This window comes from Lottia gigantea (assembly GCF_000327385.1).
Source record: "Lottia gigantea unplaced genomic scaffold LOTGIsca_9, whole genome shotgun sequence".
Taxonomy (NCBI): domain Eukaryota; kingdom Metazoa; phylum Mollusca; class Gastropoda; family Lottiidae; genus Lottia; species Lottia gigantea.
This window is the reverse complement of record NW_008710950.1, coordinates 45,652-59,568: the sequence shown is the minus strand read 5'-3', so window position 1 is coordinate 59,568 and position 13,917 is coordinate 45,652. Positions and strand designations below refer to the sequence as shown.

At 33.1% G+C, this 13,917-nt stretch overlaps 4 protein-coding genes across 4 annotated transcripts; 3 read left to right on the top strand and 1 right to left on the bottom strand.

The window, feature by feature from the left end:
- Positions 1–291: 291 nt before the first annotated feature.
- LOTGIDRAFT_155626 (hypothetical protein) lies at positions 292–657 on the top strand (the record flags this gene model as incomplete). The annotated part of the gene is made up of 1 exon (XM_009068169.1): positions 292–657. One exon carries the CDS (start codon positions 292–294, stop codon positions 655–657), a length of 366 nt encoding a protein of 121 aa, XP_009066417.1.
- A 4,412-nt stretch (positions 658–5,069) lies between these two features.
- LOTGIDRAFT_155625 (hypothetical protein) lies at positions 5,070–5,576 on the bottom strand (the record flags this gene model as incomplete). Its single annotated transcript, XM_009068168.1, has 1 exon — positions 5,070–5,576. The coding sequence occupies one exon, from the start codon at positions 5,574–5,576 to the stop codon at positions 5,070–5,072; it is 507 nt and encodes a 168-aa protein (XP_009066416.1).
- Positions 5,577–6,091: 515 nt separating this feature from the next.
- On the top strand, positions 6,092–11,459 carry LOTGIDRAFT_155624 (hypothetical protein; the record flags this gene model as incomplete). Its single annotated transcript, XM_009068167.1, has 8 exons — positions 6,092–6,240; positions 6,648–6,877; positions 9,066–9,323; positions 9,599–9,685; positions 10,252–10,384; positions 10,708–10,913; positions 11,118–11,360; positions 11,416–11,459. The coding sequence occupies 8 exons, from the start codon at positions 6,092–6,094 to the stop codon at positions 11,457–11,459; spliced, it is 1,350 nt and encodes a 449-aa protein (XP_009066415.1).
- A 998-nt stretch (positions 11,460–12,457) lies between these two features.
- On the top strand, positions 12,458–13,799 carry LOTGIDRAFT_155623 (hypothetical protein; the record flags this gene model as incomplete). The annotated part of the gene is made up of 2 exons (XM_009068166.1): positions 12,458–12,494; positions 12,946–13,799. The coding sequence occupies 2 exons, from the start codon at positions 12,458–12,460 to the stop codon at positions 13,797–13,799; spliced, it is 891 nt and encodes a 296-aa protein (XP_009066414.1).
- Positions 13,800–13,917: the final 118 nt, after the last annotated feature.

Below are 13,917 nucleotides of genomic sequence, written 5' to 3'. Positions count from 1 at the left end.
TGGTTTGAATGGAAAAAGGAATTTCAATTACAGTACAGATAAATATATTTAGTTAAATGTAAGTTGGTCAATACAAAAAATAGAATTATCTTTAAATACATTTAACTAAATCTATTTAAGGTTTAAAATAATTCTATTCTTCTTAATTTGATTTTATATGGTGCATACGGGCCTTAATCTTTATTATTTAAACTAAATTATTGAAACTAATGCCAGAGATTGCTGATATGAAAAATGAAAAAGCTCTACTTTTCTTGGCAGAACTTATTGCTGATGACAAAACAGATGAAGATGGAGATAATTCTGATGTTCAAAGTGTCTTTGTGTGAAGTCGAATCATTTTTGCCTACAATGGAAGCCGTCTTTGAAACCTGTCCTTTAGTCACAAACGTTGCGCTGAAAGATGATCCAGATTGTGTTCCTTCTGTTCAGGATGAACATGATTCTATTATCGCCAAAGAGGAAACTCATGCGAACAAGACTGTGAAGAGAAAGTTGGTTGTAGAAGAGTCAGTTGAACACAATAAAATAAAGAAAAAGAAAGCTAGAAATGGGAGAGAAAATCCAAAAACATGGAATCAAAATGTGAACAAACAAATAAGAGAAAAGGGTAAAACATATCGTGGAAAGAAAAAGAATAAAGGTGACGTTGAATAGGGCTCTAGAAGAATCAAGACCAAGTGTAGTTGCAAATCACAGAGAAGAGATCATGTGGAGAGTTTTCTGAAGATGATAGGCAGTCGATTTTCAATGACGTATGGGAACACAAGAACTGGAAACAGCGAAAAGTTTACGTTAATTCGTTAGTTGATATAATAGAACCCAAACAGAAAGTAACAGAAGCAGAAACATCCATGCGCTCATCAACCTATGTATATCATTTCAAGTAGGATGGGGTCCGCAAAAGAGTCTGCAGACAAATGTTTACATCAACAACTGACTTGGGTACATGGTCTATAAAAGCTTGGTGTGATAACCCCACAAAGACCACAGACAAGGCACGATCGCCATACCACTCCCGGGGAGACAATGGCAAGTAATTCTTTCAAGCTGTACCTGAAACCTGACATCAGATCTATGTCTCACCTCTATAACCTCCATTCTGACACGAAAGAACAAAATTAAGTAGGAAACTATTTGCTGAAGAATTTAACAACTTAAATCTCGCTCTATTTCAGCCCAAAAAGATCAGCGTGACACTTGTGTTGCATAGGAGACTGGAAATATAACTGAAGATGTGTGGTCTGTCCATATCGCTCGAAAGGATGAGTCTCGAGCCGAAAAAGCAAAAGATAAAGCGCTGAGTATAAACCCTGACGGCAAAAGAATCATGACCCTGGCGATGTAAATGCAGGCTGTCCTTTCATCCCCCCGTTTAAAGGCATCCACCCTTTACTATAAAACCATGCTGTCGGTCCATAACTTCACAATATAAAATCTTGCTACCAAGAGTGTGAGATGTTACGTATGGCATGAAGGTTAGGGTGGACTTACAGCAAATGAATTCGCTTCATGTATATGAGATTTTCTTCTCGAATCACGAGATGAATATGACACAGCCATCATTTACAGCGATGGGTGCACCTATCAAAATAGAAATGCTATTATTGTAAAAGCATTACAAACATTTGTAAGATAATTATACAGAAAATTTTGGAAAGGTCACACTCAAATGGAGGTCGACAGTGTACATTCAGCTATACAACAGAAATTAAAACATACTGAAATATACTACGCAGCTGACTATGTTCGTGTTATGGAAATTGCAAGAAGAACACCAGCACCATATGATGTGAAGTATCTGGATCATACCTTTTTCAAAGACTTCACCAAAATAAATCATATAAAATCAATTCGACCAGGTAGTAGAGCAGGGGACCCAACTGTCACTTCACTTAAATGCATCAAGTTTACACCAAATGAGGCATTACAATACAGACTTAACAATTCGGACTATTGGAATGAGGACATGCACCCCACGATCAACAAATAGATACCCAATTAACTCCTTTATATACGGCCAGTCTACCGATAAACGTATCAAATATATAGGCGTGTAATAGTTATTTTTCTTCCAAATATTCGAACTTTACCAAGGTTGTGTGTGGTTGTGGAGAGATATATATTTGTCTATTGCAAAATATTGATGGAAAACCTTCTAAAGCTGTAAATGAAACAAATTCATAATTTATATGCATTTTGATTTGAATACGTGTCAGCTTTTAGAAATTATACAGTTGCGTGATATGTGTATTATTTTACGAATCTATTATCAATGTAGCTGTCATTCTATTTCTGCTGTCATGCACGGAAAGGATAGTTGTTGCCAGCATAAGATATTTGATTGATCATACGCAGATTTATTGTTAAACCATTTGAAAGATCGAAGTACATCATAATGGTTCTAATATAAAACAATAGTAGTGGAAAACTGAGAAGAAAAATATCTTATAGATGATAGACACCTAGGAGCAATACGAACTAGTGGAATTGATATAATATATAAATATACTCTTATTATATAAAGGTTTAAGACTAAACTGAAGGTAAGATATAATTTATCTACATGTACATGTGAAAAAAGACGCTGCTTTAAACCCAATTTGTTTTAAATTCTTTAATTCAAACTTTTCAGTTTTTTCAGTGATACAAAAAATCAAAAACAAATCTGAGATTTTGATACCTAGGTCGTGGGCAGATGGTTTAGAGGTGTCTGCAGAAAAAATTCTCTAGTGGGGAAATGGATGGTTGAGAAGCCCTGGATTAGTCGTTAACCAATGTGCCCAGGGCATCACGAAACTGAAACGACCATAACTTGAAATATTGCACTATTAGTCATCTACCCGCGAATAAGTAACGTAAATCGAGAAAGTTTATATTTTTTTCAATAATGTAGCTACAGTTTACAATTAATTCAGTTGACCTAAAACATTATAAAATCAACGTGGTTTTAAATAATTTACTCTTATTTTGAAAAAAATTTTGTACTCATTTTATTCATTGTTCACCGTTCATGTCTTTTAGAATATCGATTGTCTCTATAATCTGAATTTCTTTATGATTTATAGTGTACTTGTTCGGTTTATAAAATCCATATCAATCTTGGAAGTCACCAACCATCTCTTTTCGATTGAACAGGATACGATTATTGACTTAAATGTCTCCTTCTTGATTATGTGTGTTTCAGAATCAGTAATAGTGAGGAATTTTTGAAGATTGAGGATTTTTAGAGCTGGCCTTGGCTAAAAAATGCTGGCACTGTTGGATACCATCTTTTGTTAACCTGTCATGATTTCATTGGATATAGCTGCCATTTTGGCGTATGTCCAGGTGTGTCAAGTGATTTGGACTGACCAATTAGCCTTATTTTACTGTTTAAAATACCATTTCAGGACGTTTTTCCAACTATTGTATAACTTTGTATCTCTCAACATAACATGCACTTTTTTCACCTGAGAGGTTTTCAGTGCAATGCGACATAAATCACATGAAATATTGTTATTTCAAAGTTTCTTATGATGAGAAACAATCAGAAATTGAAAAGATTAGTCAAATGTGATGTAACCTGAGAGAGATTAGTTGAGACATTTCGAGATAACATTCGTATATTTATATATATATATATATATATATATATATATATATATATATATTATCAATTTGTCGTACTCTTAATAATAAAATTGTATTGTGTTTTTTACTTTTAGATGAACTGTTTTCGATTCATGGTTCTATTATTTTGGTGCACGGGTGAGTAAACAACTTGTTCTCTCGAAAATGGATTAAAAGAGTTTCATTTTACCACAAATTGAAGACAACCCTGGTTTCTTATATATTTTACCGTGAATAAAGCAAATCCTTTTTTTCTAAATATACATGTATAAGTAATTAGGGTTGTCATCAATTCTTGGTAAAATGAAACACTTTTTAATCCATTTTCGACAGAACAAGTTGTTATTTAATCCATATTCAATTCATATATACATAATATCTTAGCATGCTTTCAGATTAATAGCTTCTTCAGAGATATAAAATAATTTTAACTTTCAACAATATAAACAATTCGGAGGTCACTATTCAAAACAAACATAAAATACCATAGTTACTCACTTATGCAAGATAGTAAATAAAACTATTGTGTTGAAACTAGTTAAAAACCCTAATCAGGGTTATGGGATAATTGATTATTAAATAAAAATATAATATAATGAGATAACAATATAATATAATTAAGAAAAGAATTGTACATTTAGTTCAGGTTTAAGCTTGTTAATGAACCATGATTCTTTTTGTCGTCTGGATTGCACATTGTCAGTAAATAATTGGAAGAATGGGAAGACTTTAAATTTAATACTTAGATGATTTGCGCATCTATTTAAATGTCTCGAGACGGCACATGGTGCCTTTTCTGGGTTTTTAGAACTCTCCTATGGTTATTCGTTCGAAGGTTCAAAGGCCCACCCGTTTCACCAATGTATGTCTTACTGCAATTGTTACAAATAAGTACATATATGAGGTTCCGTTACAGTCCATGTTACTATTAATTTTAAAATTAAAGTTACAATTTTTGAAGGTGAATGTACAATTTGCAAGCAGACTTTCCACAGCATGATGTAGAGTATGTGGTATCAAAACTGCGATATTTAGCACTAGTTAATATTCTTTTTAGATTAGGGGGTTGTCTTTTACTATTGATGAGTGTAACTCCATCGAAACATTTAGTAAGATTATCGTTTGAAGATAATATATCTTTGCTATTAAAAATGTGAGGAAAAAATTGAGTCGGATTGTAAGTTGAAATAAAGGGAATACAATCCGAGGTTGATTTTGATCTAGGTGTTCTCAGTGAGGTTACATTAATTTGTTTCGCTCTCCCTATCCCGTTTTTATTAAATTAATCGGATAATCTCTTTTTTGTGTTCGTATCTTTGGAAAAGAGATCTGTAATTATTAAATCATCTTTCCTGATGATTAAAACATCCAAAAATGAAATTTTGAGTTCATTTGTCTCAATTGTAAATTTGATATTGGGATCAAGGTTATTGAGTAAGTCATATAAATCATTAATATCACCTAACCGTCTTTTCCAAATTATAATTTACATCACTTTTCAATTCACATTCGTTTGGATTACGGGGTGTTGGCGTGAATTTGAGACCACGAGTAAGGAGTTTGATCTCATTTTCATTCAGTGAATGAGATGATAAATTGGTTATTTTCGAATTTATCCTCTCCGGTTCGGCTGATTCCACGGTGGTCTGTTGTCCCGATTGTTTCCGTGGTTGATCCGTCTGGAATCCTGGTTGACTCGAGTTCTCGAGTTCGTTGGTTCCTCGTAATCCCGATTCTGTGATGGGTTCTTCTTCCAGAAAGGTATGCGATTCCATGGACGGTCCTGTTGGGTTTGTCGTTGCCGGTGGTTCGGTCTCTGTTGGGACATGGTCGATTGGTAACTGTGTTGATGTTGGTATTGTCCGTTTTGACGTTGTTTCGGGGGTCGTTTTCGTTTGTTTCCCTGTTCCAAAAAAGGTTCTTGCGTGTTGGTTTGTTTTTCGGAGGGACGGTTCGCCAGCCATTATCTGTTGTCTCAAGGCTAGTCTCCTCCGTGTTCGGCTCGAACTCTCTCCTTGGCAGTGAAAGCAGAAATTCTGTTCGCTTTCTCCAGATTTTGTTTGACTTCTCCTCCTGTATGTTGATTTCGGTTTTCCAGAGGTCCTTTATAATTTGACATGCATCTGCATCGGAGCACTTTTCTATCAGTTTCATAAATTCATTCTCTGTTTGGGTCAGGGCTTCAGCTTGTTTTGTTGAAATATCAAAGAGGAAATCTATTTGGTATTCAAATTTCCGACTGTCCATTTCATTCCTTCTTTCGGTTTGTTGTGCTGATTCCAGGTCAGCAATAGGCTCTCGTAGTTTGCGGGGAATGAATGGAATTTCCATGTTATATAGAAAAAAAAGTATTTGCTTTGCTTTCAGGTGGTTCATGAATTCATTTCGCAGTTTGTTACAATCATATCCTCTTGTATTGAAATATTCTATATTTTTCTACACATTTTGTTTGTTAGGTGTTTGGTCAATTCCAACCAGCATGAAGACATACACCATGTACACAGATCAACAATCATGGAATGCAGCTAATATGATATGCTCCTTACGTGGTGGATATTTGGTGAAAATTGAGAGCAGTTCGGAAAACTCATTTTTGTTGGATCGACTAGATAATACATGGGTTAACGGGTAAACAAGCCATTAGTTTCTAATACTAGATTTCTAAGAGTACTATATATGTAGTCTACCACATACAATGCAGGTTAACAACCGAAATGATGCGAATTCGGCAAAAACTGCAATTTATAATAATACAGTTGTTGAGCTCAAAACGTGTTCTAGCCTTCGTATGTGTATCGGGGAAATTTATAAGTCCATCTTGCACCACCCTCATTTCCAATCCGACTAGGACTGTGGCTCCCGCAATTCCAGAAAATACCATTTATTATGATGTCTTTATTGCAAACCCTCCAAATCCAGAAATAAAACTTTTACATCATATATGATATAAGGCAGGGTTATCAAGAAAATTACTAAAACAGATAAATTGCTTATATTGCTTCATTCCTGCTTATATATTTTTTTATTTGTTTCAGCGGTGACTCGTTTTACATTGGTTTACATAATGCTGCCCTGAAGGAAAACACAGCTGAATATTTTTGGACAGATTGTACACCAATAGGAAATTATGATGATTTGGATTCAAATTCAGAGGAATATATTTTGTATTGTGTCATTCTGTATAAAGGATCAAAATTTAGTAATCCTGCTTGGAGAGTAAAAGATTGTACTGATGTGAATTCATTTGTTTGTGAAACCGACGGAGGTATGTGTTCACCATTTTATTCTTTGAACCAATAATTTTGTTTTGGTCGATTATATTTCTATGACAGTCGTCATTTTAACATTCAAACGCGAATAATACTTGACACACGAGGTTTTGAAGGCTAAAATGTCGACGGTGAGCTGTGAACACTATTGCTGGTTAGTTTAACTAAAAACAATCCCATTTCTGAGATAATCATTCGCGTTCCCAAGTCACAGAAGAACTAGACCGGCTAAGAGTCGTTGACTGCTATGTGGATCCGAGTAAAGTAATAAAAATTCTTGGTTTTATGTTTGATATTGCTTTCTCAATTAAATCGGCTAACTCTTGAACAAAGAACCAAATATAACACTAGGATACTGACTTACAAAATTATGAACGGAAAATGTCCTCATTACTTTCAAAATTATTTTACTATCTTCAGTTTCTACCACAAATCTCTGTCTAGGTTCGGAAACAAAAAAATCATCTAACATGTAAATACAAGGCTTACTCTGGAATGCATTACCTCAGGTACTTAAACAATCTAATGATGTAGATAATTTTAAGACAGGACTGAAAGGGGAATTACGATATAATAATGTTACTAATAGTTTTCTATTTTCTCTTCATCTTTGATAATTAAAGGTAAATATTACCTTTAATTCAATTATTTTATGTGTTAGTCACATACATTTTCCTATATTCATTCGTCTACTTTTCATATATTCATTTATTTTCTTTCTTACTTTCAGTTTATCCTTTTGTAAATATGTAATTGTAGTTGTATGTAGAAAGATCCCAGGGAAGAATGCCTTATGCAACTGGGTGTCTAATAAAGTTTTTATTTTTATTACTACTGTCGCTTCTGGATCTTGTCATGTTTCAACTATCTGCTTATTTCTCTTATATCGTATTTCGACCGCATGATTCATGCCTTTATAACTTCACGACTTGATTTCTGCAACAGTTTACTGCACAACCTTCCTAATTTCACCAAGAAATAACAATCAATTTGATTTCACGAACACGTTACTCCTTTTTTATTCAATTAAACTGGCTGCCTGTCACTAAACGCATTGAACGTTTGATTGGAAAGAAAGTTGCGGTTCGCGAGCTTTCGCTAACTGTGCACCCCGTCTATGGAATAAAACACCACATGTTCTGCCCACACAGCACGTTCACTTACAGCTTTCAAATCACTGCTTAAGATGCACACATCACGACATTTCATACATCTGATTCTTATATCCTTTAACGTGTGGCAAATCGATTTATCCATTTTAAGTACTTTTGTTTTGTGTTTCGACCAAAGTTTTTTTTAAATGGGCTGGAATCAACAAATGAATTTCTTAATTGGAATTTTTGCTAAACCGGAAGTGATATATTGCATAGACCTAATGTGCAAAAAATTGGTGTTGAGGCTGTAGAGCTTATTTGTGGACCGATTTATCTCGAGTTTTCTTTTTTATGTCCTTTGTAACAAGATCTATCGAATACTATAGACAAATTATAATTATAGAGGAAAAAAATTGCATGAAAAATTTATGAAATTTTCTACTTTGGCGCTAATTATTGGATCGACGTGAAAATTACAGGATACAGACAGAATGCTGATACAAATATAACTGTGTCATCAAAGTTTTAAAATCACTTTGGGCGTTAGAACTCCCGATTTCTCAAAATCACCATGCGACTCTGCGCATAAAGTCCTAACGTGTCAAACTGATTGAGAGGGTGTCAAGTGAGTGTTACAACAATAAATCTGTTGGTTCGAACTTTCACACCTTGGTGTCAAATCAGTGAGCTAGAGAACAAATTAATCTGATTACGTAATTTTTTAACCTTGTAAAATTTTTATTTTTTTGCAAAGTTTTTACATTTATTTTGAAACATACCTCAATTAAAGCTGTGAATTCCCATTTAACCGTTGGAATTTCTTGGATATCTTAATTAGAACTCAAACTACATACTAATACTCAATGCACGTATATATATTCCGTCCACCTGAGCTGTTGTAAAAGACGTAAAAAGTCACAGATCTGTGGAAAATAGGTCTAGTATAACGGGTTTTGATAAAAAATGGTATTTATATAAAGCGGGACATTGGGTGATAATAAATATTGTGTCGCACTTTATTGCCAAAAAATGTCTGCAACGACTACATTCATTTGGTTTCTACCCAGTGCAATAATTATTTATGTTTTAGGTCTGTGTGATTATATTATTTTCAACAACACTATTGGAATACAGGGTATTAGTTTTAATGCAGCTGTGATGGGACAAAATGATTGTTTGCGCCTGTGTGATGAGGCTATACTGAATGGAATGGAATGTTGGGGAGTTACATACTATATTTACACTGAAACATGTATTCTACATTTATCGAATGATTCTACAATCTTTGATAATGGTGGTAAAACATCAAATACTGGTTCCATTTTTTTGAAGAAACAATGCTTGAAAGGTAAGTTCCGCAAGTGGGTATTGATGGTATTTTCTATACAAGTTTTGGAATATAGTAGCCAATATACTTTGTAGTATACTAGGAGCTTAAGTAGGAGAAAAGCAACAATTATTCAAGATCCTTAGACTTTTAAACACCAAACAATAGATATTGTACAGTATATACAGTATGTACAGTATGTATATACGTTTTCTTGAACGAAAATTTTTTATTATTCAAATGATTACGAATTTTTGAACCGAAAATCAAATAATTTTTTTTACTTTCAATTTTAGTGGACGTAGATAATACAGTATATCCATCTATCTCGCCTACTAATATACCATATACTAACTGTTTTAGTACACCATCTACGGGGTCTAGTAAGTAGCTTTATCAAGTCAGACGTCGCTCAATAATTTTATTTTCTCCCTTAATTATCTTAGTTCAACGTAACTGTTTTAGCAATATTGTGCATCAGTTTGACCACCAAAAGACAAGGAACAAAAGAGTAGACTATTACTTGTCGCCTACAGCCTCTGTTCAACTAAATTCCCTATCTGTGTCACAAAATCTGGCACGATTTTTTGGAGATTTTTTGAGCGTGATAAATGTGACATTTTTCTATCTATTTTGGTTTGATCATTTAAATTGAGATAGAGGCTGATTACTTTTGTGATGATCAACTAGGCTGAATAAACATCATTATCCATGCTGTATTTTTTTTTTTTATTGTATCTTGAAATTTAAGAAAGCTACTGTATTTATTTAACTATTATGACATAGACATTTAATCCAAATCCAACTGATCCAAACTTCTTTTCGATATCAAATGGGCTTTCTAGAATACAGTTCCAATACAATAAATTGTAATGTTAAAATTGATTTTTTTTAAAAATAATAAACGTTAACATTGTATGGGTTGATGGGTTTTGGTATGTTTGTTTAGTTTATACCATTATTGAGAGAGCAGTTACATGGCAAGAAGCGAAAGACGTTTGTTCGCACATTGGAGCATCGCTTTTAGAATATAGAAGCACTGAAGAGTTTACAGATGTTCTGAAAATAGCCACCCCTTCACTGTAAGTGTGTTTCTTAAGAAAATATTAAATTCGAGAAACCATTGAATAATTATTTTAAGAAATGTTAATCTTGAAACACAATAAATAAGAACATTAAGAAAACTAATAAAAAAAATTTTTCATTGTTTTATCACCTAATAGACAATTCTAGTTGCTTGTAATTTAAAACGACCATTTGTGCCACGAAATCACAAGATCGATATTTGAAGGAACAAATTTGCAGTTTCTTATCGAATATCTGAAATAAATAATTTACTGTTTGGTTACATTTATATGAGGCTTGAAAAGTGCCTACATAATCTTTATGTTGCATTATACTTCAGAGGTGGAATTTCATCATTCTGGATCGGATTGAAGAGATATACAAATTTGACATTTCTATGGCAAGATGGGACCGATATTGCTACCTGGGACAAATGGGAAAGCTTACCGTCTAATACACACGGGACATGTGTTCGAGCCTCAACAACTTTACTATGGTTAGAAGATAACTGTACCAATAGCCATTCATTTATTTGTGAACAACCAGGTAAATAATTACTTAGATATAAGGTATACTTAGTACTTAGGTATAAGATTCAAATAAGATGATGCTAAAACTATAATACCATTTCCGATTGCGAAGAATAGATATTTATTTGCCGTAAGGTGTGGGACGTTAAATAGTTCAATGTGGGTATCTTTTGTTTTCTATCTACCACGTTCGACATTTATATAATTTTCTGTTTTACAGGTGTTTGTGGTTATGAGGTGGTTTATAAAACTAAAGGGAACGATGGCTCCCTACATTTTTTAAAAAGTCATCTCCAGTGCATTGGAATTTGTGACAGTGATAAGTCCTGTATAGCTTATAACTACATCAATATAGTAGCTCCTTGTATAACCTATCACCAGTCGGATATTTATTACTATTTCGACAACTCAAATTACCAAACAGATAATTCTTATGATTTGTATAGATACAGTTGTTCACATGGTAATTATAATAACATATTTAATAATAATAAATAATAATAACGTAATTATTACAGATAAAACTGTTCTTCTGGACGTGATACAGAGAGTGTTGATTTAAACATATTTTATTGCATAAAACAAAAGGATGAGGCACAGAAACTTAGGTGAAGCCCTTTCACAAGAAGGATAATTTGACAAACATAATCGGAAAACAGAACACAAGTTACGGTCTACATGTCACACAATGAAGATTTTCTTGCCATAATGCATTTCTTTTTGGTTTGAATTGTGTAGAAACAAAGATGATGTTTTCGATTTTTCACCGTTTAACCTTAACCGTTGCGCAAAACATAAACTGCTACCATCTCCTGCATATTATGAAGACTAAAGTTTTTGTCGTATATTTTTCACGTTGGTTTATTGCTCTGTAATAATGCAGTTTGAACTCAGGGCAAAAATTAGGCTTTAGATGGGCACCATTCCACATTCTTGGAGAACATTTTAAATTTGATAATTATGTTTGCAACAAAGTAAGGTTGATTAATATTTAGTGAGGATTTGATATAATTGATGTTTGACTATACGCAAGTACAAATTAAATGTTGGTCATCACATTTTTATTGTTGTAAGCTGTCATGTAGACTAATTCCACTTTTTGCGTGTTTATCTATCAAATTGTTTAAACCTGCCAAAAATTTTGCTGCATGGTGTTTGGTCGTATTAATATGGTTTCTGCATTGATCGACCATAACAATCTCTAGAGTGACATCCGTTTTGCTTTATACTACCTTACTACTATTTATTCATGAACAAGATATATTTCAATGACTACAATATTATTAGTAATAGTATTATCTATTACCTATTGCCATTTTTTAAGAATTTTGATATAAAATGTAAATATTATATCATTTCCATATTGCTTAACGTTTAAACAGAATAAGTATAAAAAAGACGTAAAATATAAATTATTCAAATGTTTCTCAAGAAGGCGATTAGTCGAAACGTTAAACAACAGGACAATAATATTAAATTTACATAATTGATAAACAATATAAACAATTATGTAATATAATTTAAAATATAAATATTTTTTAAGCTATAAGAATTGGTAATATGTCTGTGGAGGTCCCAAAACTCTATCATCCTAGTGGTAAGTATCATGTTTATTATTATATATTTAATATAAAGTTTTATACTGTCCTCTAAATGGTTCATATCACTAAAAGAACCTGCAAAGATCACGAACAAAAAAAGAACAAAAATGATACCAGTCCATCGAAGTAGTTACTCTGAAAGCCACGGTGCTTCGTACACGACATCATTTATTTTTTTCATTTTGAAAAACTGGAATATGATTATAAAACCTAATTTTGAATTAAAAACTTGTATTTTCACCCAGGTGAAAATTAATATTCAAAATTTAAAAAAATAAATGAAGTCGTATACGAACCACCATAGAAAGTCCCTTATTCCTTTTAAGTCCAGTGTCATTTAATAAACCGAGTAAAAACGATCCTGAAATACAAACAACATTTCACGAAACATTCGTAGCAGCTTATGAACTTTTCACAAGTAATTTAATGTTTTATATATTTTTAAAGGGAGAAGTCTTACTGAATATTTCTGGAACAGTTCATCCTCACTCGTCGTAGAAACATCATCACTTATGCAAGACGCTACAATTAGTGTTGTCAGTGAATTATCAGAAGAGTCATTTTCATTTACTGTCTCTTTTACTAACAGTATAGAAGCAACGGAATCATTATCAGAAACAGCGTCCTCAACTGACGAAACAAACCACCCCCCCTCCCTTGAAACAACTCAGTTCTCTGGCTCGACATTTTATTACACTGAAACAGTTGAACAACTTACAGAAACACTGAAATATTCCAGTAATTCACTAGATAATTTAGATCTATCAAATTTTGACTCATACACAGATTCTGTTACATCTTCCTCAACACTACCTGAGACAACATTAATAGGTGATATCTCAATGGAATTAACTGACAATTTTAGCGAATCTGTGAGTACATACACCAACTATGAAGAACTAATACCCACCAACGAGATGCCGTCTCACACAAATTCTGATATCGGTGGCACTATCGAGCCATCGTTTACCTCAGTAATCAAAATGGATAAATCTGTTCTTGTAGTAAATACTAAATCTCTTCAAACTGTGCACACATCAGAATTTCCCACCTTATATCCTCCAAAACAATCAAAATATATTCCAGTGTGCCCCTGTGGATGTGTGTCTAGAGTTATAATTGGTGAAAATAAAGGAGATCGAATCCAAGAACTTGTGGAAGACCTGACATTAGATAAGAGAAATTTATCAAGTACTTTACATAGCTTATCTTCTATAGAAGATGACAGACCTAGTGCTCAGACCCTTGGTTACTCGTTAAATAAGTTAAATAAGTTAAATTTTTCCACTGATGAAAAGTAAGACAATGTTACCTTTGACACTTGAATGAAAACCCCACTTGTTGATAGTGTTTAAACTCTTACTATAAAGACTCCAGAGATCTCTACTTTTTTGTAATTTAATGTTTAGACAATATTGT